This window comes from Chlamydotis macqueenii, chromosome 5, assembly GCF_036417535.1.
Source record: "Chlamydotis macqueenii isolate bChlMac1 chromosome 5, bChlMac1.mat, whole genome shotgun sequence".
Classification (NCBI taxonomy): Eukaryota; Metazoa; Chordata; class Aves; order Otidiformes; family Otididae; genus Chlamydotis; species Chlamydotis macqueenii.
The window spans coordinates 69,296,298-69,323,649 of NC_141560.1; the positions used below are offsets into that span (position 1 = coordinate 69,296,298).

The following is a 27,352-nucleotide window of genomic DNA, read 5'->3' on the forward strand; positions in this document are numbered from 1 at the left end:
TGGAAACGTTCAAGGCCAGGTTGGACTGGGCTCTGAGCAATCTGGTCTGGTTGGAGATCTCCCTGCTCCTTGCACGGGGGCTGGATTGGATGGCCTTTAAAGGTCCCTTCCAACCCTAACAATTCTATGATTCTATTATTATTGTGAGCAAATATTTGGCCAGGCTCTCTTTGTGTCATGGTGGCATTGTAACACCCTGGAGAACGCCACTCACACAAGTGTTAGAACAGCTATAACACCGAGCTGGGCCCCGGTCAGAAGTTCAGCATTAAACATGGACCCAGTGCTGTTTGGTATTAAATGGCATTTTAAAAGTCAGAGAATCCAGATAAGATCATCTGGACAGTAACCTTTGGGAATTTTTAAGCTCCAGTTATGGGCCCAGATGAAATATGAAAATGGGGTGGCAATTCCAGGACCGTGACACAGACCCTCTTAAGATACAGCTAGGGCCATCCTGATTTACAGGAAGCCTATGACTTGTAAAGGAGCTCAGTTGTAAGTTTTGCACATGAGAGTTTCGTTTGGAAGGCAAATGAATGTCGTGACCCTAGCCTGGTTCCAGTCATGAGGGTGTCCTTTCCTCTCTATTCAACTTTCTTACCCTCTCCCTGCCTCTGTTTTTTTTTCTGGATATGAATGTTTCTGAGCACATCTGTTAATAATCTTTGCAGGCAACTCCCCTAGGACCACCATTTCTTGGTAGACTTGCCTTTTTCATAATCACTTATTTATTATACAACACTGGTGTATTCCCAGCATCTAAATATGTCCTCTGAGAACTTGCCCGGTCTCAGGCAGATAGACTGATATAGACCGGGATAGTTCGTTGGGACTCAAAAATCGTTTTAATGAGGTTTCTTTTCTGTAAGTCTCCTCTATCAAAAAGAAAATGGCAGTGTTTCTAATGATAAAAGCCCTTAAAGGCTTCCTCTTCAACAGCCTGCCCACCTGCAGCTTTCACACTGGCATGAGTGTTTGGGTTGGGGTGTGATGGTTGGAGCTAACCATGCTGTTGCAACCACTATATGGATCTAATTCCAACAATATAAAAATGCTTTATCTTGATGTCTTTGAGGAAACAACTATCCCATCAGTGCAAGGCTAGTTAAATCATTCATATTTTGTATAGACTTACAGGGGGAATTATTTGCAGATGAAGACCAACAATATCATTAGCCACACATACAAATATTTAAATAAGTTTAGGCGTCTGACTTTCTTACACCCCTTTAAAAATTGCAGGCATCTTTCTATGTGAAGATGTGGCTGCAATAAATGCCCTTTCTTTTAGCTTGCCTAGATAAAAAGGTTGGCTCCTAGCACTGTTAATTGGTGTTTCCCAGAGAGACGTTACTGTTGAATAAAAAAGTGACATGATACGATATTGGATGTGCTGAGACCTTTTGGAGGGGAGAGCCTGCAGATGTACAGCAGGCGATGCAGAGCACGGCCAGTGTGTCTCCTAAGACACATCCCACAGGCTGACACATTTGTTTGGGTTTGGTTTTTTTTTGGTGTAAAATGACAAAATAATTGTTAAACTGTTGTTTCAGCTGCCACCTTTATGGAACACTGGAAGAGAAAACAGATGCGTCTCAACTACAGGTGGGACCTGACTGGGTTTGAAGAGGAGGAGGTTTGTCCCTTCAGTTCTGACTCTTTGGCTTCCACCATGGTGTTACCGATAGCTCCTTGCCCGAAGCCCGTAGACGTTGTCTCAAGGGGAACTGCTTTTGGGGTGGTTCCGTCATTTAGAAGAAAGGAAAATCCTATGCATGAACCATTTGAGGTTTTTATAGCGAGGGTATGACTAGTAGGTCTTGTTGCCATAGAAACGTAATTCTATATCCTCAAAATCAAATTTTTTTTTTTGGAAGTCTGTAGTCGGGTCACACCTAGCAGGGTAGGCGTGGAATATACAGCTCAGACGTTACTCCTGGGCTGATGTCAGGGTGCTAACAACCAAGGACTTAATTCCTCTCCCACTGCTGTAAATCAGAAACAAATGTATTGAAGCTGATAAAGTTACAGCGCTGTAAAAAAAGCACTGAGAAACTCCTGTTAACTTTTAATGATGCAGAGTCAAGCCCTGACTTGGAAAATATCTAAGAAAATATTGCCAGATATGTGGGCTTGGGCCATTGGGAGGGACACAAATGTGGAGGTGTATTTTTTTTTTTTTTCATTTGATTAAAAAAAAAATCCTTAGCCAGGTTTACACTAAAAATGTTAAATAGCGTGAAGGGAAAAAGGGCTGCATCTGTACGGAAAAAAAAGGTCTTAAAAATCAAAGAAGTTTTAGAAGGAAAGGAGAGAATATCCTCAGCCAGCTGAGAAGCTGTATCCCACCTTTTTATTTTTAATTTTGGCACTTTCCAAAAAAGGAATCACCTTCCTAGAGCAGCCTTGCCCCGGACTGCTCTGCAGTTCAGGGGCACTGGAGATGTGTGGGTCCCTTCCATTTTCCCACCGTAGGTGACAAGCCGTGCTGCCAAAACCCCGCGGCGGGATCTGAGCTTGGCCCTGCAGTCTGTACAGCCGTTCACCACTTTGTTTGCTGGCCAGCTGGCTTTTTTTTTTTTTTTCTCCTGTTATTATTATTCAAATCAGTACGAGTGCCCTTGCTGTATCACTAGATGTTCTAAATAGATACACAGCAAATATTGCTCACGTGAAATGAAAAACCTCACCGGCCCTGGGTTTAACACGATGCAGCTTGATGAGCCTGGCACTGTTATTGTTCCCCTCGCCCCCAAGATCCTTCTGCTTGAATTATCTCCTCTTAACGTGTTTATCTCCTCCGTAATATATTTAGGCATGCTATGCCAGCAGCCCCTATGGCGTGTGCTTTGCTAGACCATACATGCTTTACTCGGGGGGAATACAGGGATTTATTCCCTGGATACTGTACTCTTCTTTTATTTTTGGGAACTTGTTGTTAACATACATGAAAGCAGAAAGGATTAACTGTATCTTTCCGATGTCTGTCCCCTTCGTGCCTGAGTTCAGAGCCCTACATCGCTCACCCAGCAGCTGCCAATACAGTATGGTTTATTCTTTGTTTGGTATAGTCAACGCTGGATAATACAGTCATGAGTTTAGCAAAGAATTTAAGTCCCTCCTAAGTCCTAACTTAACCTAGGATCATGTTGAAGAGTCAGGGTTTCAAGGGATATACCAAAAAAAGCGTCTCATCTTCTGGTGATTTTAGGGACATCTAGTTCATGCAGTACTTACAGTAACGTTAATAAATGTTGCAGGACATGAGTAGACTGATTTTTTTTCTGGTAGTATCTAGCCATCCACTGTACCTGTGCTTGTTTTGTGTAATTTTAAAAATATAAATCCAATATGATCTGTGACAGTTCAGTAATCAAATTTTTTTGTTGTTTTGTTTTGTTTTTTCCTTGTTTTTTTTTTTTTTTGTATTTTTTTCTGGTTTCCTGAAGGAGGCAGTCAAGGTTTGGAAAACATTTTTTTTAATTGCGCCTATCTTTTTTATTACTGATGAATGTCATCTTTTGATCTCCACATCTTCTTTTTCGAGCATCAGATTTTCTTTAGATCTCCCACTGATTGCTTTGCCTATACACCCTTCCCCTCTCCACTTATTCAGACTTTTTTCAGCTCCGTTCTGTTTCCCATCCAACACATAATTGTGAATTCTGGATCTTTTGTGAATGCATAATTATCGTGAATATTGAATCCATGAATTTTTCTGATTCTTTTGGCTGTCTTTTACTTCTGAGCATTTCCTAATTCCTCTCCTTCAGTGCACATGGGTGATGGGTGGATGCTGACCAAGACAGGATTAGGGGAAGACCCCAACTGACAATTTTCTGGGATCCCAACGCCAAGTATTTTGATAATGACAGCAAATAACTATTTTTCTCGTGAGCTGAGGATCACTGAAATGACAGTTAATGACATGCAAAATCTAATTTTATTTAAAAAAAATTCCAATCCAAGCATAATGTCACACGGCATGAACCACACTGTCTGCGGGTTGTGCTGTATATTCTTATGTATTAAATTTAATCTACATAAAATGCATGTGGTTGGCTGATCATGAGCACAGATCATTCTGCAGTTGCTGCTGTAGACCTGCGAATGACATGGGATTTAACATTTTTTAAAATTACAGTCAACTATCAATTGGCATAAATGACATACCGAGTGAATTTGAATTCAGTTAGAAAACTTGGAAGTTATCAGGAAATTAACCTGTAAAGAGTTCATGTGTAGCTGATACAGGAAATAAATAATTTTGCTTTTTATTAACTATGACTTATTTCACAGGATCATCCAAGAGCAGAATACGAAGCTAAAGTTTTAGAAAAATCCCTGAGAAAAGAACACAAACACAAAGAGGTATGGTAAAAATATCCATTTGTTCACTTCTGAAACACTGTGAAAAAGAAGGTCATTATAGCAGGCGCTGCCCCAAGGCTAAGAAATAGGTAAAAAGTAGAGTCACTGCACATTGTGTCTAAATTCCAGATGTCTTCGGTCCTAGCATACATGGAATACTTGGTGCATGCCAGTGCACAAGACCTGAGTAAGTCTAGAAATCTCTTTAATAATCAGATACGGGAACTAGGGAAGCTAATTGAGCCCAATTAAAGGGGCGCTCCTGTTAGGCTCATGGACCAAGTTTGAGAAAAACTGTAGCCAAACATCTTATTCTGTGCTAGTATAAGTACCTAACGCCTCTCAGGAGAGGTCTTCTGTCTTGCTAGACTTTATTTGTAAATAAAAATATTCCTAGAGCATTAAGCAAGAGTACTAACACCAATTTCCTTGCTGAAGTCCAGCTTGATAACTTTCTGCCTTTTAAAAATGTAACTTCCATTTTATCCCACCGGATAAGGCAGCGCTCACTTCTGCTTTTTTAACATGCTCTTTCCATCGCCGTGAAAAACAGTGCCGCCCATCATCCCCGGGGCGCGTGTGTCTCGCCGATGGACGGTGCCATCCCTACGAGCAGCTTCTCTGCCCTTTTGCTGAAGGCTGTAATTCCTTCCCTATCACTGTCTGTCGGCAGCAGACCGATTGGAAAAAGCTCCTTTTCTCCTCTGGTTTCCACCCTACCAGAGGTTATTCCCCCTTCACTGCAAGAATTCAACTGTTTGTATGATGGCGTTTTTAAGAAGAGAAGTAAATGTTCCGGCATAAACAAAATCTGTCGGCAGAAATTCCTCTTTAGTATCCATTGCCAGTGGCACAGTAGCATGAAACCATGCCCTAAATTGGGATTTTATGAAAAGCCCATGAAAATACAACTGCAATAACCATGTTAACATTAAATACGCTTTAAGAGACAGCACACACAGAGTGGCATTACACTAAGTGTATCTGATTTTGTCATCTGCTTGTACTTGAGTACCGTTGGGTCTCTCTTAAAAGATGCCACCAAGCTGACGGTGGTATCTTCCCGTTAATCGACAGGATGCGGTGTGTAAGCGGTTCAGCATCATGTGCAATACCTTACTTGCAGCACCGCATTAAAATCCCTTGCAGAAGAGAAAGAATTTGGGCTCCTGCTCTCTTATATCCTGGATAAACAATGTTGGAAGACGGACTTTGCTATATTCTGCTAAAAACCTGCGGCTCGCTGTACTTTGGGGTGTGTTAGGAATTCAGATCTTAAATGGGGAAGACTTGTAGGGTAATTGGGCAATTAATGAATGGTGGTTTCCAAATATCAGACTATGAAAGATGAGCAATTAAGAGAGGATTTTTTTCTTTTTAACCAGACTATTTGTAACTTTTTGGGCTGTGTTCAATCTGGATGTTACTAATTTGGGAAATGTGAGAAAAGGAGATTTTTCTGAAAGACTTGGTAATTATCTTTCATTGGGATCTAGAGTGCTAAAGTTCAAATTCAACAGTTGTAAGACAACTTGGAAAACTTCTTAAAGAAAAAAAAAATCTAAAGATAAACCAGAAATCGCTCGTATTTTTTCAAGAGAAGTCCAATTAAAAAGATATATTTCAAAAAAAACCCCCAACTTTTTGAACATTCTTTATACATCGTAAAGGAAGAAGAAGCGCACAACCCTAAATTAAAAATCCTTTGCAGCATCACTTGGTCTACCCCAGGATTTGGGGCACGAGTTTGTTTTTTATTGTTGTTATGTTTTATTAACCTAAAGCTGAAACACAAAGCCTTAAGCAAACTAATAGAGCATTCACTCATGGCTAAACTGCTATGTCCGCTGGGTCGGTAGAGATTGTATAGATGAATTTAGCAGTGCTTTGTAATGCTGTATTGCCCGATCCTGTTTTTGTTTCCTTTGAATGCCATCAGAAGCATCGCTATTTTCCAGAAGAGACAGCAAACAAATGGAGACAAAGAGTTAAGACAGTCATGGCTGGGGTGAAATTGGTTCTTTTTATTCAAACTTATGAAGAAAGTCAAATTATGAGTAATTATGGAAGACATGAATCAATTTGTTTTTGGCTGTTGAACCTTTGTTTAATATTCACATTCAGTTCTGGGTTTCTTCCCCTTCCTCCCCTTGTTTCTTCAGCACTCTTTGGGACGCTCTTGCTGTGCATTGGGAATGGCTCTGCATGGCTAATCTTAGATTTACCGTCCCGGACTGATGTTACGTTTTGCAGTGGAGCGTGGCCCGTGTATCGAAAGAGTTGCTTGCACTTCCCTGAGACAACGTGCATGTAATAAAAATAGAATCCGAGTAATATTTTTATGTTCGTTATAACGCTTGCGTCATCTTCCGTAATGTTCCCTTCGTTGTTTATTTTCTGGTGTTTAGAAACAATTCCCGGCATCAGAGTTCATGAAGGACTCTAGATGAGCAACGCTGCTCTAAGTAAAATTTTCATACCCAAATTCAGGCAGTGGCTGGTTGATTGGATTTAGCGTATCCCATAACGAGTTATTATACATGCGCATCTTAACTCCTATTGGCGTGGCCCATTGGATACCATGCGGATGGTCAGGTCGTTAAAAAACACTCACATTGAAGGAATTTCAAGGCTTATCACACACCAAAAGAAGATCTTCCCTATCCAACGTGCATTCATCTTGGAGTTAGTAGGATACTTGATCTATATTTCAGTGGAACCAGTTGTGCAACCGCAAAGCTGCAAATATTAACTGGGGAAGGAGAGGGGAAGGAGAATTTGTCTAGGGAAAGCAAAAGAAAATATTTAGCAGTAAGCCAGATCTTATTTCATGGTTTATGACAGCCTATTTGCATGTTTCCTTCAAGAAGTATACAGAAAAATCTGGTTTATTTATACTCGCAGTGCAGGCGCTGGACCAAATTGAACCTAGAGATGGAGTAAACAATTTGCCTGTGTGGAATTGTTAACTGTAAACACTGTGTCTTTGCATCCGCTAACTGGTTGTGTATTGGCTAGCCTTTTTTCCCCCCCCTTCTCTGTTTTTGTCACACGTGTAAAATCACACGTTCCATCTTTATTAAATGTACCCTTTTCTCTTCCCAAATTTTAGACAGATAAAGAAAAGCTGACATGGAAGGATCGTTTTCCAGCCTATTTAACCAATTTTGTTGGCATTATCTTCATGGTAAGCATCACCTGGCAAAGCCTGAAATTTATGTTACCGAGTCCTTTTATAGAATAGAAGGAATGGAAACGTTAGTGAAACCACAACAGACTTGGGTCAGATTGATGTGGTTCACAATGGCTTTACCTCAGTGAAAAAAAACCAAGCATTTTATTGTTTTATAGGTTAAAATATTTTGAAGAGCTTGAATTTCTACTTTGCCATCTCTTTTCAGTAAAGAAATAAGAATATCTATATAGGGGTAGGGGAAAAATGAGGGCACTGAAGTGAAAATTACCACCACCATTGATGGGACAAAACTTTAAAAGTACAGAGAGTCTTCTCAGAAAGTGGTCAGGAAGCAGAGAACGGCCTCATTTTTATACCAAACTTTTTTGAAAGAAATGATGTGGCCAGTTGCAATCTTGACTGCAAAGATTTTTAATAAATCAGTCAACTTTAGGTTTATAGCATAAAACAAGAGAATTGCAAACAGAGCACTTAATTCAAGAAAAAGGTGAAATAATGATGACAGCAGCCTTTTCCCATTTGCTGATAAAGCATCAGCATTTGAAACAAATTTTGAAGAGGGTAATAATAATTCGAGACGTGGAACAGATTGGCAGATGGATAAAAAAGCTTTCAGCCCTTTCCAAAGTGAATACACTAGACTAAGACAGTTTATTTGGGTTTTTTTGGGATAGGGATTCTGGTTTGGGCTTTTTTTTTTTTTTTTTTTTTTTTTTTTTTTTTTAATATATTTGTGTTTTCAGAGAATGGAAGTGCAGTAAATCTAATCCTCTCAGCTGAAGAATCAGTACCTTAGAAGAATTACATTTAAAAATTATTTCTCTAATTCAGCAACGAAAAATTGAGTAAGATTTTGTGCACCTTGGCATTGCCAGGAAGTGTGTTGATTTAATCAGATTTAATTCCAGTTTAGGATAATGACAGCATAACAAGCCTGAGTAGGGTATTTGAAGGCTTGTGCTCAGACTTAAGCTGAAATACTGCTCTCTGCTTCAACTCTGCCTTTCTTTTATAATAAAGCAAACACCACGTATGCTATCGCTGTTCGGGCTGAAAGGAAGCCTACTAATATTTTTAATATAAGCAAGTAGTTTACATTTAAGTGCCTTTAAAAAAAAAAAGCCTTTTGCATATGATTGTGGCATCATTATTTTTTTTTTTTCATGTGATGATTTAATTCCTAGCAAAAGAGGATCTTTTCCCACAGTTCATCAAAGTGATTGGGAGCTTTAATGCAGAATTGGGTGGACTTGGGATGTGGCCCAGAGATCCCATTTTTAAGGTCATTGTAAGTCCCACGCAAAGTATTTATAGTTAAATCTTTCATAAGAGGCTGTGCTGTTCCTTCCTGCAGGTCGGGCTGACGTTTGCCATCGTGTTCGGAGTCATCATTTACAGGATCTCGACAGCAGCGGCGCTGGCAATCAGTTCAACTCCCTCGGGCCGGTCAAGCGTTAGGGTCACCGTCACTGCCACTGCGGTCATCATCAATTTGGTGGTCATCATCATCCTGGATGAAGTATATGGCTGCATCGCAAGGTGGCTAACTCAGATCGGTAGGTTTAAATCCTCAACCGGTTTTTGCTAGAGCAATTGTAAATGAGAGGACCCAAAATGACTGGCTTTTGTGATTGACTTCAAAGTGGTGAGCAAACCCAGGAAATTCATATGTGTGGCTAAATATCAAAATATCAAAGCGCAGATGGAATCAGCTTTATTTTTTAAGTTTTTCTTTCAGCAGTGGTCGTACTAACTAATGCTAATTAACTGACACTAATCCAGTTATGGGCAATGGGGATGTGGGACGCAGCAGAAATTCCTATACCTAATCTTGAACTTCAGTCTTCTATATTATGCAATTACTATTTTCATTTTCTGCGATTTTTTTTTATTTGGCATAAGACATGTCAAGAAATACAAAATTGTGAGTGCCAAAAAACGCTGTAGAAAAAATGTTTTTGAATCATTTCCAAAAAGCGTCAAAGTGACAAAAGGTTCAGAAATCTTTTCAGACAAGTTCTTGTCCGTCTACAAATGATTGTTATAGAGATCAGCTGGATGTGGAATGAAATTGGAATTACTGTTGGAACACATCTGAACGGTGGGATCCTCAGCAGATAGACCGCTGACCTCAGTGAGGCCATATTGCTTTAACAGATATACATATATATATATAAAAATATATATGTGTGTATATATACCTCTTTGTTTAGAAGATGGCTGATGTTTTTCAAAGTCCACATTTGTGAGATCTTGCATTTTGCAGGTAGGATAATTCCTTAACATTTCTTATCCATGTCACATTGGTTCCAGAGGTGCCAAAGACTGACAAGAATTTCGAAGAGCGGCTGATTTTTAAGGCTTTCCTGCTGAAATTTGTCAATGCCTACACACCCATTTTCTATGTCGCTTTCTTCAAAGGCCGGTGAGTAATGCAAAAGGCTGTTTAGGGTTTCAGCTTGTTGCTTGTGAGGCAGCTGTAGCTAAGCTAAGCCCATAGTTGGATAATAGAGTAAATCTAATTTAAAAACTCCTCAGTATTGACCCAAAAACTCTGTAGCCTCATGGGATGAAGCACAGACCTGGTATTCTGTTGTTTTCAATTTGTTAAAGGATTTTTTGGGGGGTAATGCTACAGAAATAAGGATTACCGTAGAGAATTTCTGCCAGACTTGTATTGTAGGACACACGACTTGCAGTTTTACTGAGTTGTTTAATCAGTAAACAGGACTTACTCTTTAAAATAAAACCAAAGATACTTATTCTCATTGACTTTTTCAGGGCTAAACATTAGGTGCTCCCACTCAAAGGCACAGTGTTTGACATAAATGACTTTAGGAATCAAATATAAAAAGTATAAAGTACATATTAAGTTTATAATTCTAACCATTGTGCCCTAGATTTGTTGGACGTCCAGGAGACTACGTCTACATTTTCCATTCTTTCCGAATGGAAGAGGTAATGGCATTTTACCCCATCTGCAGTGACACTGGGTGGGAGAACCATCCGCCCCCGGATGTTCTGACTGACGTTTCCTCTGTCCACCCCAGTGTGCTCCAGGTGGTTGCCTAATGGAGTTGTGTATCCAGCTCAGTATTATCATGTTGGGCAAGCAGCTGATTCAGAACAATTTGTTTGAGATTGGCATCCCGTAAGTAGCAACTCTTGGTTTGTTTGGGTTTTTTTTTAAATATGTTTTTTATGATGCGTACAATACGCTGTGTATCCACTGTCCCTTGACATGAATATCACGTAGGTGATGTTCAGGTGAGCTACCTGCAAGATTTTTGCAGTAAGCCTGCATCTGCTGTAGTGCAAATACCTGCATCCTTGCTGCAACTGCATCCAACAATGCCGAACACAAAAAAAAATGTTCGGCAATCTCTTGCTTTCCTACTGGTTAGCCAGACCTGTAATCCTGAACGTGTGATTCGGTTATAACTGTGTTTCTGTATTTGCATATGCTGATCCCTGATACTTTTAGCAATCTGTGGCTCTTGCACAGTTTTTAGGAAAATAAAGTATAGTGCTTACTGTGTCTGTTAATGTAAAATAACTGAAAAATGGGCACTGTGACCAGAATGGCATGCTAACTGCATCATCTTCCTTTCCTCCAGAAAAATGAAGAAATTTATACGATACATGAAATTAAAGCGTCGACGTTCTTTAGACCATGAAGAGCACCTGAAGAAGAAGCAGCGTTATGAAGTGGACTATAACCTGGAGCCTTTCGCTGGACTAACCCCGGAATATATGGAAATGAGTGAGTGAGGTGGAAAGAAGGCATTTTAAACCGTAATTATTCTGACTAATTGGGATGGAGAGCTGAGGGTTTCGAACTGTAGATTTGGTGGACAGTGGGTATGAGGCATAACTTAATAATTAAAGTGTATAGTCTCCGACTGTGGCATGGTTCAGTCAACCACTGGCTGCTTCCAGGGATGAACTGTGCTCTCTGCTGTTCATGCACTATATCTTAGATATTTTCTTTCAACCTGTGCGACATGTCACTGTCAAGATTCAAATGCAAGTGATTAAACGGCATGAACTTGAGATTGTGAGGCATGATATTTTATCATCAGTTGTACCCCACGTTGGAAAGAAGCTACTTAATTCAGGTTTGACAATTTCCACTGCGTATTCTCACACCAGATAGTTTCTGTTCTCTGAAATCTGGACTGAGACACATATGTGCATGTTGACCAGGTTGTACTTGACAGGTCACATAATTTTTCTTTCAAATAATATATTATGTGGAGTGAATGATACAGAGTTTAAGCACTGGCTATTGGCTGTACAGCTACATTTCTTTTCCCACTTTCAGTTTTGGAAAGGCTGAGAACTGTTTGACATAATGCTGTTTGCTACAGTATCAGACATTCTTGAAGGACCTGACTTCAAAGAGCAACTTTATTTAGCATTTTAAAGAATGATGAGGCAAAAATAGTGGCAAAGGATAATGAAGTATACCAACACCCAAAATTGGCATGCCCAGTAAATGCAAAGGCAGATTAGAATATCTCATGACCTTGATGTTCAGTGTCATTGAAACAGATTGAAATCTAATTGTACAAACTACAAGGTCATGCTGTTGGCTCCTAAAAATAAGAAAATATGCAGTTAGTGAGATCAGCATCTGGAAGTAACAGAGGAAAAGAAAGACAGGGCACTAACAGTACCAGGATAAGTATTAGAATCATAGAATGGTTAGTGTTGGAAGGGACCTTCAAAGGCCATCTAGTCCAAGCCCCCTGCAAGGAGCAGGGACATCTCCAACCAGATCAGGTTGCTCAGAGCCTCATCAGTATTACATCGACATGATGTCCTCATCAAACAAAAGCAAATTGCTTCCTACAACCTGGGATTGTAGTTATTCCCAGTACAGGTGGAGAATCAGTTGTGTCCTTTTTGAAGATGGCAAGTGTCTATACTCCAGAGGAGAAAGCTTCCAGTGGGGTTAGCGAGGGCTAAAACCTGCTCGGTGGAGATGGCAAGTTTATGTAGAGCTAACATGGTCACTGCCGTCATCCCAGTCCTTCAGACCACTCCTGTGCCAGCCTTGCCCACAGCAAGTGTTTTAGGAGCTTCCCCATCCTTCTCGTTACTTTACCTTGCCTTTTGCAAGAGGGGCAAATGGCTCATCAGTACCCGCACAGAGTGGCGGTCAGATAAACCGTACCTGACACAGAAAATTTGATTTTGAATTTTTAGAATTTGGGGGGATGGCACTGACTTGATGATGCATGCATTTGATAAATACCAACCACAGCCACTGAAACGGTTTCTTTTTCTTTTCAGTTATTCAGTTTGGGTTTGTAACTCTGTTCGTCGCATCCTTCCCGCTGGCGCCTTTGTTTGCTTTGTTGAACAATATCATTGAAATCCGTCTAGATGCCAAAAAATTTGTTACTGAGCTGAGGAGACCGGTAGCAGTCAGAGCAAAGGATATAGGTAAGTGCATATAAGCTGTTTGTTTGTTCCTGGATTGATGGCAGGATATTATTATGCTGAGTTAGTTTCATTAACAGGAAGATATTTATAGGAAAATTCAAAACATTAGACTGTGGCTTAACTGTGAACTGTCATAACTTATCAAGGTTTTACTTTTAAAATAGCAAGACCAGAGCTTTAAATTCAGATTAATATTTTATTAAGTAAACAATAGCACTTTTCAAATCAAAATGATCGATACAACAGTGAAATATCTCGCATGGTTCTGCACATCAACAGTCCCTCCTGCCAATGCAGTTTTCTTGCAGAAGCAAAAATTTCTGCATTTAATAACTCTGGACCGGCCTGGAGAAACGCACTTGGGAATGAGAGAAGACTCAAAAGTCTGTGGGTAAATGTACCCACATTCAACCCTACTCAGCATGAATGTTGGAAGGGTGAAGCTTGAAAGACGTTGTGAATCTAGCTGGAACTGGGCTTTGCGGTTGTACAGTGAAAACAAATCAGTCCTCCGCTTACTGCAAGGGGCTAATGGCTGTGGGTGTATATAATGAGGAAGCTACTTCTCCCAAATGTTCGTTACTTAGGACTGAAAAGGTCATTAAAATAATTATTCATATTACAGAACCAGTCAGCAAAAGCGGAGAAGTTTACGATCTGTAACCAAAGTCAGTGTTCGTTCTGGTATTTTGCAAGCAGAGTTTTTCCTTGAGCTCATCCTTGTGGCCTAAGATCATCCTAGAGTTGAAGAACACGTTGTGTTTTGTCATGCTATTGCCTTTACGACACTGCTTTTGCGGTGTTTTGTGGCTGGCTCGTTTGATGCTGCAGGCTAAGGCTGCTGGTGGAGATGTTGGTTTCTTGGTTGTGTTTTTAGTTTTGGGCGTTATTTTGGCTCTGGTTTTGAGAGGATGTTAACTGCAATTCAGTCCCACTCTTGTGGGTGAAAGAACCCCACTTCTTTCAGAGACATCCCAAAGTCAAAGACTGTGAGATGGCCACAGACAAACCAGACAAATTTTTAAGGCAGGCATCAGCAGAACTGGGAAAGGGAGAATGTCCCACCTGCTAAAGGCAGAGGGTAACAACTGCCATCAAACAGACTGAACCAGCACTTCATGTAGACGCCAGAGAAGGCTTTCCATGAGGAATGGCCTCTGGAGATGCAGAAGGGGCAGGGCCCCTTGTGGGAATTCGTGCATCATCCTCAGAGTAAATCTAGAGGGACTGAACCTGAGTCAGTACGAAGTTGGTAGGTGTACATTTTGAATGCACAAAGCCCACGCTGAGGAAACCCATATCTTTATGGTTTCCAGATGAAAATGGAAAAATCCCATCGAGTGGCTCCTCTGGAGCTTTGCTTTCTCAACACTGAGGTAGGATAAATAGTGATGAGAAGGTGTAGAAACAGATTCAGATCCTTAAAATTGGTAGACCAGCATGTTCTGCACCACGTATGAGGAGGTTCCAGCTCTGTATCTGTAGGTTTCTTTTTTCTCCTCAAACATTTGAGAAGTTTGAATGAAATTTCATTATGTTTTTCTTTTCTACCTATGCCGACATTCTTCTGTCTCACATTTGTTCTCCTTTTCCTTAAAGAAGCTTTTAGCTGAAATCCTCAAAAAAAAAAAAAAGGTGCTTAAATATAGCTTTGGAAGACAGAGCTGGGCTCCCTTTGCCTAACGGTCATTAAAATAATCTCTTACGATTTTTTCTTTTTTATTTGAAATATAACTCTAGTTCGGCACGGTCATAAGTACTCCTAACAGTGTGAACTAAAAATGTAATTTATCTAATTTTAACGACTGGAACAGCATTTACATGTTTGTCTCCTTCCTTAGGAATCTGGTATAATATCCTCAGAGGTATTGGAAAGCTTGCTGTCATAATAAATGTAAGTAATTTGGCATGAATAAAATTTTAATTCAATAAGCTGGCTTTTCCATTCTGCTCCATTAGTTTTATTTCAGCATAAATCCCTTCAAATCGAGTGAAAGTATAGAATTTAGAAATTTTCTGAAATATTAGAGAATTGGATGCAGTGTTTATTTTAAAGTTGAGAGAGTAGCAGCAATAATATAAAATAGTAAGTCACCATTGTAGCTTTTTCCCCAGAATTTTTTTTTTATAAAACAGTTTTGCCCTTCAAAAAAATTAAGATCACTGCTTACTTTTGCTCTTTTGAGCAAATACATCACTAAGATGATGTATTTTTTTTTTTAACTTCACTGCTAAAACCTACATAGGGTCAGGTCATCAACTGGCTGCGAATTAGTTCAGCTCATCAGACCGCAGTGTCCCCCTCTTGAAAATCTGGCCTCACACTGCATTGCTCTCACTCAGATAACTCTGAAAATCCACGAAAATATTTTTATTTACTTCCACAGTGGACATCCCAGCCCTTAGAAAATATTAACACACGTTAATATATGCATTTATGTACTTATCTAATATTCTATATGGCTAGATATCCTCACTGCACCCCACCTGGGAAAAGATTAAAAAAAAAAAAAGCTGAAGGACAAGCTGAAAACATGTTTGCAGTGCATCAAAATAGCAGCTGTGTAGGGCTTACATGTCCATTATCCAGACTGGAAATTCCTTCGCTTTGCCCACAGGTGTCTGTTGTGCTATGGCCAAACCATTCTTTTGGTTATCTGGTACGCTGCCTTAATTTGTCTTTACCATTTCTCCTCTTTTCCTTTGGAAATATATTTTTTTTTCTTCTCTTTCTTCAATGTAGTCTCTCTTCATCATAATCCAGTGTTGGTTTTCCTTCTTTGATCTGTGTACTACCCCGCTTTATCACAAAATAAGTAAAACATTTTGTACTGTGTTTGTTCCACATGTACATGAGATTTACGCCAGCGAGAATGTTTCATAATAATGACAAACGAGCAAGGCTAAAGTTATGGAGAACTCAGCTGAATTGGCTGTCTTGCATTTTGTGCACGACGTTTTTAGAAAACCTTTTAAAATAACCAAATAAAACACATTTTTTATGACCATAAAAATAAAACTTGGCTCGATCTACTCATCCTTTTATCTTGGTGGAGTTAAAAACCACATACAATTAAGGGCCTTTTGCAATGCAATGAGAATTTGAAGAGTCAATTCACTCTCAGTTGTTTGCAGAACAGAAAAGTACTTGGAAACCCATCAATTGGACCTCGTGCGATGCATCAGGGATGAGCTGTGACTGGGACACGGGGAAAGAGCGCCGTGGCTTGCTTTCCTCTGGCGCTGGGGGTACGGCAGCTTCGTTCTCAGGGGAGCTGCAGTTGTTATCCACGTAGAGATCTCAGTCCGCGTGGAACTACTCCATCAATATCCTGCAACTCGGAAGAGTTAGCAGTAAACACTACCTTGTTGCAGCAGGGAATACTCCATTTTTAGGGCCCTGTGCAGCCTCCCCCTTGTTTTCTGAAGCAGTCGCTGAGTTGCGTTGAGTTGTTTGGGCGAGACAGACTTGAGGGTATTATGAACTTCACCACTGCCTGAATATTGCGCTCACTCTTTACTCTTATGGCTTAGGCATTTGTGATCTCATTCACATCCGACTTCATTCCACGCCTCGTGTACCTGTATATGTACAGTGAGAATGGCACCATGCATGGCTTCGTGAACCATACACTATCCTCTTTTAATGTCAGCGATTTTCAAGCAGGAACAGCTCCAAACGACCCCATGGATCTTGGCTACGAGGTTCAGATATGCAGGTACACTCTTGAATGATAACTAATTTTAAATATTTTCACAGCTGACTAAGAATGGGACAAGTTTTTACTTTCCTGGTGCAGGTCTCTTGTATTTTCAATACCTTTCCAAACACCTTGGCAGCCTTTTGTATCAGATGGATCCATTGCCCTGAAAGTCTTGGCTTATATATTAAACAGCCACAAAATCTGAATATGAAGCACTACTTATTTTGGGAAATAAGGAGATCAGCATTGTTAAATTCAGTGTTTGCACATGCAAAGATTTTTATTATTTCATTTTCAGGAAAGGAGATAAATAATGATGAACAGCACAATGGTGCTTTAAGGGAACAAAATGATGTTACTCTGATGTCATGTTGTTGTATCATGTGCTATTGATATGACCATGACTTCACAGTACACCTCTCTTTTTTATAGAATCATAGAATGGTTTGGGTTGGAAGGGACCTTCAAAGGTAATCCAGTCCAACCCCCTTACCAGGAGCAGGGACATCTCCAACCAGATCAGGTTGCTCAGAGCCCCGTCCAACCTGGCCTTGAATGTTTCCAGGGATGGGGCATCCACCACCTCTCTGGGCAACCTGTGCCAGTGAGTTTTTGACCAGCTTCTATAGCAATTTCTGATGGGAGTAATAGCATCTTCATCTGCACTGGAACTTAAGACCTACTTAGTGTCATCATACAGGAAAACTGCATGCCTCTAACAATTTCTACATATTCTTTCCATTTTTAAAGGAAAATTATTATTGCATATTTCAGCTTATGAAGCAGTTTAGGTCAATGCCAAAATGCATGCTTTGCCTAGGCTTCCTTAGATATGCATCATCTTCAAAACAAATGTTTTCATGCTTAGAATTGGGGACCAAAGCCAAATATAACAGTGAAAGCACTGAGAGCAGCAAAACTGAGAGGAGGACAATGGGGGTAAGAGGAAGAAAAGGAGAACAAGGAGGGAAGAGACATTCCAGGGGAGAAAAAGAATAAATATTACTTTGGTACACATATACTAAAAATTTACACAAACTGACCAGGAAAAAAAAAAGAACACCTTTATAATAATATTAATTTTTAATTTATATTCTTTATAAATTTGGATAGTGCAAGTTAGCTGGAAACTGGAAACGTCCAAGACCAGGTTGGATGAGGCTCTGAGCAACCTGATCTGGTTGGGGATGTCCCTGCTCCTTGCAGGGGGGTTGGACTGGATGGCCTTTAAAGGTCCCTTCCAACCCAAACCATTCTGTGATTCTATTATTAACCTGCTGAAATGACTGCTAAACAGAAAAATCACTCCAAGATGAAAGAAAAAAAACAACCAAAATTGCATATGTATTAGCTTTCCTTGCTTTTACTTTCTTCTGGTTTCCTTCTGGTGATCTCTGGGCACAGGAGGTTGCCAACCACGTTTTTACCACAGAACTTACAGAACAGAAGTGTTAAGTGTCGTGGTCCAACATAAAACTGCCATTTTTATTTGCTTTCTAGTCCCAGCCTCTTTCTTCTTCCCATCCCATCATTTCTTCCATATTCTGGGGATTTTAAAATAATTTTAAAATATCGAACTCTAATTCTTTCGGAATGCTGACAGGATGCTGTGGTTTTAAATTTAATGTATTTTTCTTGGTCTCATTTCTGACAAGTTATTGTTGATGAGCTCATAGATTTTCCGTAAGCCATAGCTAAGGCAAAATTCTCACCTTCTCTCTGTATGGCAAAATTTTGCTGCAATCCTTCGCTAATCATGAACAAGAACACCACGTAGCATACAACACTCTAAGGATCTGACTTCAGTATTTTTGTCTTTAAAATTAGTCTGAAAAATAGATGGTGGGTTTTTTTTTTTTTGCCAATCTTAAAAGACAAGAAATTATTGGAGCTGTGTATTTTGCTCCGTCTTTATGCAGAATTGATATTATTTGTTCTAATCAGAGGGTGTTAAGATTGGAGACCTTTAATTTTGATTAAAACTTGAAGGATGTGGGAGACTTTCAGCTGTGTCTTGTTTCTGAGAGGGTAACACAGCATCACGCTGCAATAGTGAACTTGCTTTTAGATGGTTCGATTTACGGTTCGACTGTTTGGTATAAATTCCTCATGCTGCTAAATTTCTGAATGACACCACTGATTTACCGAGTCTTGTTTCGCAGGTACAAAGATTACCGAGAACCTCCCTGGTCCGAAAACAAGTATGACATTTCAAAGGATTTCTGGGCTGTCCTAGCAGCAAGATTAGCGTTTGTGATTGTTTTCCAGGTAGGTTATACGCAGGCACTTTTTATATCAGAAATAAAAAGTTATTGTATTTTTTCAGCTACATAAGGCAAGCAACCTTTGGAAATAAGTTATTAGGCCAAAGAAAATATCTTCTTTCTCAGTTGTTTCATGGAAAAGCAAAGAAATTTGCCCATCCTCATCCACTCCCTTCCTCCCACTCACTCAGGCCCAGATAGATCCCCAGTAGAAAAATCCATCCCCAGGGATTCCCTGAACTGGTTTGATGCAGAAGCAACTTAGTGACCTTAGTGAGCAGCAAAGCACAAGGCTGACACTAATTACATCCCACCAATTTCTCCAGTAGGACATCAACAAATCCACTGAATTTGTTGACAACAAATTCACCTGCATTAATTTTATCCAAAATAATTTCTAGACCTAGCCAAGAAATGAAATTTCAAAAATTTTCCCAGTTAGAGTTTCTCTCACACCTGAACAAGAAGACAAAATCTTGTAATTTTTCACTAAATGACATTATTTGATCACAACAGTGATGCTGGTTATTGTGACACAAGTGTATTAAGTCTACCTTATCTAAACAACTTGTTTCAAAACTTTTATTCCTTTTTTTTTTTTTTTTGGCAAAAATATGTATAAGTATGTATCTTTCTATGAAAAACCTATCTTTCATTGAATCAAGGTTTTTAAATTGAAACCATTTCATTGAAATGTAAATTGCAAACTTTCATCATTTTACCTCTTGCTATTTGCTTCTGCCTTTCTGATCTAAAACTCATAACGACAGTATTTCCTTTGGATTTCTAAGTGGCTGTGACAGTATTTGTATATAAATCATAGAGATCAATGCCTGCCATTTTTCTCTGCTTCTAGCATGAACGAGAAGTTGAGATGAATTTGGCTCAGTATCAGGCTTGCGACATGCCGTTGAGCCCAACTCAAATATTGTCTTTTCTTCATCCTTCCTTCCTCAGTACACCAAAAATGGCCCCTTCCCCTAGACTCATTCTTCCATTTGACCTTGCTGACATTTTCTCACGATTTCGTTTTCAGAACTTGGTCATGTTTATGAGTGACTTTGTTGACTGGATTATCCCAGACATTCCCAAGGACATTAGTCAGCAGATTCATAAAGAGAAAGTTCTCATGGTGGAGGTCTTCATGAGAGAAGAGCAAGGGAAGCTGCAAATGCTAGACACCTGGAAAGACAAGGACAAGAAAAAAGGTGAAAACTGTAACAATCACAGCCCCAGACTCTCCAGGAGCCACAGTGGGAGCTTGTCCTCCTGCCATTCGTACCCTCTTGATGTATAGAAGAGGAGGGAGTTGAGTATGTTGGGGCATTCCACTGATACACAAGCCATCGCGTAAAGGGCAGGACTCGATTAATGGACAGCCTGGTGCATGTTGAAGGATGTGCTGCCATTTTGCTCCCATCTTTGTGAGAAATGCTCTTCTTACAAATATGGAGGACCACATTTTATTTCTGATAATGTTGTTGTTTTTTCTTTTGCACAAGCAGTAATGCAGGGAATTTTTATATTTCATCGATAGATAACACTATTGACGTTGGTGTGCATTAATAAATGCAGGTACTCAGTACATCTTGATAGAGATATTCTCTGAGAATTTGACCTTAGCCTATTAATTAACTAACTAAATACAGGTAAATTTTAAGTAATAATAATACTACTAATTTAAAATATTTTTTGAATCCCCAGCTTGAAGGTCCATGGGGTGACTCCATAAAGTATATGCAAAATCAGCTTTACATGTGCCCTGGTTTTCCTTTTGGCAGGAGAGAGATCACCTAAAGCCTACCAGACTGACTTGCTCTCCAAGGTAGGGTTTCACTCTGCTGGCAGACGTCTCTGTTTGAACCTGCAGGTCTAAACCAAGCAGAGCTCCCGCTTGAGCTTTAGAGTCACGCCAGCGTGTGGGGCACTTGTGGCAACCTGCTGTGTACCCGAGACCTTCACCGGGGCACTGCTCTCTTCAGAAACATCAGAAAAGTGAATCTAGAAAAGTTCTTTTTTTTTACCAATGAGGGACTGATGTGGATGAAGCTACCTCAGTGCCCCCGGCTCTGTTTGAGCAGTCCTCCAGCAGCTCCTCACTCATGGCCAGGCAGCGGCAGCACAATTTTGGAGATCCTCCCAGCAGGTAGACGATCACAGAGCATTTCATTAAATGCCCTGAATTAACGAGCACACGTAGAGCTACAGTGACTCACACTGCCCTGCCTACTACTCGGACACTATTTTTGCTGAGGAAATCCCCTTTTTCCCCGTTGTTTTAGCCCATCCCTTTCTCAGCCAGGTTTTTCTCTGTAGCCCTCTACGCTCTGCAGGAGAAAGGAGTCTGCACCCATTTTTCACAGCCAGTTGCCCCCGCAGACTTTCTGCCGTTGAATGGCATTTCCCAGAGGAGCAAATCCAAACCGTGTCCCACTTACTGTCTTCAATGGAAGTTTTGCCTGCACTGGGGCTACAGGACCAGACCTTCAGTTAGTTACAGGACTTTTCTTTTGTCTTAAAATACTCTATCTTTTGTACAAGGAGCTTCCTTAAAGTATAAGCCTAAAATCCTTACTTATGATGCCTAGCTAAATCCCACCAGTACGACTCTTTTTAAGCGTAGTACATTTTAGTTTTGCTTTGTCAAACGATAAACTGCACTTCCAAATAATATCGGTGCAATTAACCTCGTTTCTTTTATTGCTTTGTCTTGTCCATGGCACTTGCATTACAAATATAAAACTGAAAAAGAAAATAAAAATGAAAGATTTCTTTAAAGTCTAACTACTGTATGGTTTGTTACAAAACCAAACGTCAAAAGATTGTTTTCGAGAGAAGTTAGTTATTTCTTTTTTCCTTATCTTTTTTTCTTTGCCAAACTAATTTAAAGATTAATGCTAGAACTTTAAAAGATGCCATATTTAGCTTTTGATATATTTATTTGTTTAAAAGTATGTGACAAACTTGATATTTTTCTGTAGTCTGTCCAAAGAAGGTACCAGAAAAGAAATTATGTGGAAGAGAGAAAATGGTATTAACCAAATATTCTTGAAGCTTATTTAAAATACTGATCCAACCAAAGATTTTTATTAATAAAGGGCTTATATTTTGTTAACTCTTGTTTCTGTTGTATTTTGACTTGCAGGAATGTCATTATTTTTAAAATTTGTAACTTCTGATAGCTTACTACTGTAGGGCCAAATCCTGCCTGATTTATTCACACAGTAAACTTTACACCTGGTAGTAAGTCTTTACCGGATCAGGCCCGCTGACTGCAATAGGACTGTGCGTGTGAATAAATCAAGCAGAATTCTGTCTGAATTGCTGAAAAAGTGTTCTTCCTCTCATTCCTTGCTAGCCCAAAAGATCCAGAAGAAAGCCAAACGCGAACTACCTATTCTGAAGAGAAATCTTAGGGAACTTCCTCGAAGGGAATTTCATCTGTAAATACTGATCCGAAAGTATTCCCAACTTAATACTGACATTCCTGTAAATGGTAGAACTATATCCTGAACACATACTTACCAGAATTTTTCATTATTTGCTGAAATCATGGAATAGTAACAGTTGCTTATACTTTCTTTTGTACAGTAAATTGTTTGAAAATGGAATTTTGTATATAAAAAAACTGTATTACTACTTAGATAACTATAAAACTCTTTCATGGAATCATTTTTTTTAAGAAAAGCAAATATATACTAAATCTGTTTTAGTTCAGTTTTTTTTTTTTTCCTTTGAACACTTATTTGAAATAAACTTCAATATGCAAGAGTTTCTCCTGTGGGACAGGTTCTGTTCCCAGTCCTCCTCGTGCAACTGTGAGTACTGATAGATTTGAGAAACACAGTAATTCCTGTGACAGCTGGCCTAAAACTGGATCTGCGACGCCCGGTCCAGTGCTCCTCGTGTACTCGGACAGCAGAGGCCAGAACTGAGATTTGCTTGCTGGTGTTGACTACATCATTTGTAGACATCTTCCTAAGAATGCAGAAGGTAAATGTAGTGTTCAAGCTGCTTTAGATACCCACTCTGAGATTAAATGAATCCCACAAAAGATGCATCTCTCTCCGTGAGCCCAACGGGAGGGTTGGCTTCCAGCACAGACGTAGATGGCTGCACCGTAGACACTGAATATGAAGTGATGGACCTCAGCCCGGGAGTTTTAATCTTCTTCTGACTTTCGTCTTAGGCATTTAGGAGAATATAAGGGGCAAGAGCTTCCTCTAAGACATCTGAAATGGGCTCGTAATGAGGAAGAATGCTATTTGGCTTGTTCGTTTAAACTGAAAAATGTATCCACTATTAAGAAAATAATGGAATGGTAAAACTAAAGGAATGAAACTCAGGGACTCCTTCAGCTGTGTCTTGCAGAATGCAGCTCTGAAGGGAAGCAGCTGAGGATGCAGAATGGCTACACTGCATGTATCACATTTTTATTGCCTTGGGGGACCTGTACAAGCAAAGCTGGGCTCAGAACCTGACTTGCTGATTCCAATTTTTTCTCCTTCTCTCATTTACCTGTTCTGTGAGAAGGCAGAGCACGAAGCCTCATACCAATTCTCCCTTTCTAATCAGAAAATATGAATGCTCTAACTAATGAAATGTAGTTAGAAGGTGGGAATTCTGTTCCAGGATAATTTATATAAAAAACAGAAGCAGGTGAATCACTGCCTAGTTGGTAACCGGTTTGATTTTGTCAGTTCATAGAGACAAAATAGTAGATACGAGCTCATTAGATAGAAGATAATGCCTTCCAGAATGAGATTTGCACTGTGCTTGTGGTACTTCCCATGAAAGAGGGGTTTTTTTTTTGTATTTGTGATGCAAGTAGAAAGAAGTTTTATTTTTACCAATAGCAAATCTGAGGCAGGATTACACTAATAGGGATTCACTGAAAGAGGAAAAAACAAACAAACAAAAAACCCAACCAACCAAAACCTAAAGTTAATACAGAGAAACAACGACGTAGAAATGACCAAGAAATAACTGAAAAAACCTTGATGTGACTCACTGCTAACATCTGGGCCAGGTTTGATGAAAGATAGCAATATCTGTATTCGTACAAATACAGCTGAATTCTGTCTTGATTTGACAGTATCTCCATGACGTGTATTCAACCTGTTCTTGGCATGCTTCTGCCACGAAAGTGTAAGTACAAAACCCCATTTCCCAGCCCTGCTTTGATCAAGGGAAAAAAAAAAGCTAAACCCCAATGTATCAATGTATTAAACAAGAAAATCATCCCACTGGTTTACTTAGTCCAAGAGCAAATGCAAAGACACAACTTCAGCTGGTGCATCTCAGGAGGAAACCATGCCCACCCTATTGTGTTGACAATACGAGTCTGAAACTTCTGGATTTCCATGTCTTTGTGTTTCTTAGAGACTGTCTTACAAATATTTTGCAGTCTTAAATAGCTTAAGGGTGAATAAGTCTCAAGTCAAGGAACAGACACATTTCTATTTTTAAACCCTTCGTGCTCTCTGGTCCTGAGCTGTTAATGATGGTTTTGGCTGTTGTGATTTCCAATAAGCAATAATGAAACAATTTGCTTTTTATCTTGTTACCTCAGGAGTCTGAACTCTCCTGAAGTTTCATAGATCACTTGAATGCATTTTTATTTACCTGTGAAGTTTTCAGAGTAAACAACTCTTTTTCCTTTTGCTACTGAAGAAAACATGTCTTAAAATTTATATGGATTCCATTCAAACTCTGGTTCAATTCTTTGCAAGTTTGAGTACTATTTATTCCATGAGCAAAAACAATATGCCATTTTTAGCACAGCAGAGAAAAACCAAAGTTCTTTTTTTAACCTCCTCCTTTTTTTAGCCCAACAGGCCTTTCTGAAGAAGAAACTAACTGTTAATGTGGCTTCTTTTTAATTTTAAGCTCTTTCTTAATTTTTAATACCATGCATGCTGCCTGATTCAAGGCCATCTGAAGCCAAAGAAAATATTTCCTTTCATGCCCTTTAACTGCAGCACACTTTGGTGAGACCAAGCATTGCTTATTGAATTATTGGTTCACTTACAATAAAATTCATGACACTTACTGTATGGTACTTTTATAACCCAGAATGTCGGCTAAAGCCAAAATACATTGATGCAGATGAGTTGTGCACACTGTTGTGGTAGTTTTTACGAGGTAAAGGGCTCAGAAAATCAAAAGCATGACACAGTCGTGTGAATTTAGTTACACAAGTTTTAAGGTTTTGAGATCACAGAGGTCATAGCTTTCATCTTGCTTAGTGCCACCTGCCTGAGAAAATTCATGCCAAAATGGGAAATGTATCTGTCCCGATGCTCATGAGAAAAAGAATCAAAACACAGAAGAGTGCTTGTACAAACTTAAGTGTAACAAGGTCCATTTTTCAGAGAAAGAGTTAAATGCAGATAGTTAAGCCACCATGGAGCAGAAGGAAAGATTCTTCCCTATTTTTACTTATAAATGAAAAAAGAGTGGCCATCTTCTCTAGTTGAAATATAAAAGATGCAGTCTAGGGAAAAGGTGCAAATCGGGAAGGGAGGAAGAAATGGCTTTCAACTGATGTCCTCAGATCCAAGTTAGCTGGCAGATGAGCTACAGAAGTTGTTTTTCTGGAAAGATAATTGCTTCCTAAGGCGAGGCCATCCTGTAGGTAGATTATCAGGTAGCCTTTGCCAATGTTTTCGTAGCAATGTGCAATCTCAGCCTGCCAAGTGGTGCAGTACTGATGATCTTGTGGAAAAGCTGGAAAGCTTTGGTGCTTTGGAAGGAAATGGGTGAAAACAGAGTAAGGAAGGGAAGACTTCTCTCGCATCAATAAGTCCTTGGGGACTGTGCCTTCTCCACTGATGTACAGAATTGCAAATAATACCATGATCATCAGCAATCAAAAATAAACATTTCCTCTAGGAACACACTTATTTTTAACGTTGATCAGAACAATTTATAAACTCTCATGCAGCTTCCAGCATTGAAGTCGGGCCCCAGTTGGTACAAGCCCTCTGGTTCTGTAGCAGGTAAGTCTCTCTCACACCCCAAAGGCGATGTTGAGGTAAGAGGCTGTGCTGCCTGCTTTGAACCCAGACGGCAGCGTTGCATCATCGCGGCACGGTGCTCACAAGCACGGAATTCCCATCTGTCCTGGCAGCAGCATGTAATTAGATGAGCAGCTCACATTTCTTAACGTATTAATCTTCAAAATACATCTGGAGGTAAAGAAGGTAGGTAATTAAAAGTAATTAACCATCAAGTGGCACAGTAATAAATCTTAGCAGGCTCCGGGTTTACTGCAAGACCTCTCAGGTCCACAAGAGACGGTGCGCTTCTGGAGTTATTTAGGTATTCTACTCTGCTCAGGCACAGTTGGGAGTGAGAGGGAGTTGGAGCAGGGAAGGAAGAGTGAAAGTCTTGAGAGTAAATTAATGTGAATTTCAGCTACAGCTTCTTCCTGGCTTCAAAGAGCGGAGGAAGTAAAACTGAGAGTCAGTTCTGAAGTTCTACTAAACCTCTTCACTTGTGTCTCTTTGAACTTTACTTCTGAAACCAAATTTCTCCCCATCTTTACGATGCTTGTCTTTTAGCTCTGACCAAAGCAGAGCTAAGCTGGTATTCATCTCTGGGTCTTCCTGTGGATAAGAAATGACAGTTAATCACTTCCAGGTACAGGTACTTGACAAAGATGTAATACAGGCTACTTTGCTTTAAAAAGCCTCACTCCAAAATTGGTGAATAACAGCAAAGCCATATGTTTATATGTGTGAGAGAGAGCGTGAGCTTGGGTCTGGTCTTATGTTGCAAGTCATTTAATTTCAGTTGTATCTCTGAACAAGAGCTTCTCAAGGAAAAACAAAATGTGGTACGTGAAGTCTTTTAGGGTAGGCAGACAAAGCTGTGGTGTGCGTAACTTCCTCACTTTTTCTAAAGTATACGGACTGTAAGGAAAATACATAAATGCTATATATTGTACTGCGTTAATCCATTCTTCCCTCTGTAAGTCACACGCCTTCATAGACTTTTCATCTCTGGGAACAAAAGCAACAAGTTTCCATTATGTTTCTGTATGAAAATGAATTCCAAATTGTGGCTTTAAACGAATTTGTATCTGGTTCTGACTACAACGCTGTGGACTAGCTCGTATGAAAGTATTTTTTTGAGAGAGCAGAAAATAATACTTTCCTCCGCTAAGAATCAAGGGAGGGGCATGACAAAACCAGATTTGCTTTCCTATTTATCATATCTAAATCCCTATGAGTAACTCACCTAGTCATATCCTGTGTCACTTAATGGCTGCACAAAACTATTCACGTTTAAAAGGAAACGAGCACTCCCGCCAACAACCGCGCTGTGTTTGAGCAGACAAGGCACTCCCTCTCTAATCG

The 27,352-nt window shown here is 39.7% G+C and overlaps 1 protein-coding gene across 1 annotated transcript in view; it reads left to right on the top strand.

Annotated features, from left to right (window-relative positions):
* Positions 1-22,701, top strand: part of ANO1 (anoctamin 1) — an 82,181-nt gene extending 59,480 nt beyond the window's left edge. The window contains exons 14-27 of the mRNA XM_086749352.1: positions 1,557-1,639; positions 3,453-3,464; positions 4,303-4,374; positions 7,487-7,561; positions 8,925-9,126; positions 9,884-9,995; positions 10,471-10,528; positions 10,621-10,721; positions 11,188-11,333; positions 12,869-13,021; positions 14,863-14,915; positions 16,556-16,740; positions 18,888-18,993; positions 20,026-22,701. Of these exons, the coding sequence (XP_086605478.1) occupies positions 1,557-1,639; positions 3,453-3,464; positions 4,303-4,374; positions 7,487-7,561; positions 8,925-9,126; positions 9,884-9,995; positions 10,471-10,528; positions 10,621-10,721; positions 11,188-11,333; positions 12,869-13,021; positions 14,863-14,915; positions 16,556-16,740; positions 18,888-18,993; positions 20,026-20,286 (1,619 nt within the window). The 3' untranslated portion in view covers positions 20,287-22,701. The remainder of the gene's footprint in view (positions 1-1,556; positions 1,640-3,452; positions 3,465-4,302; positions 4,375-7,486; positions 7,562-8,924; positions 9,127-9,883; positions 9,996-10,470; positions 10,529-10,620; positions 10,722-11,187; positions 11,334-12,868; positions 13,022-14,862; positions 14,916-16,555; positions 16,741-18,887; positions 18,994-20,025) is intronic.
* Positions 22,702-27,352: the final 4,651 nt, after the last annotated feature.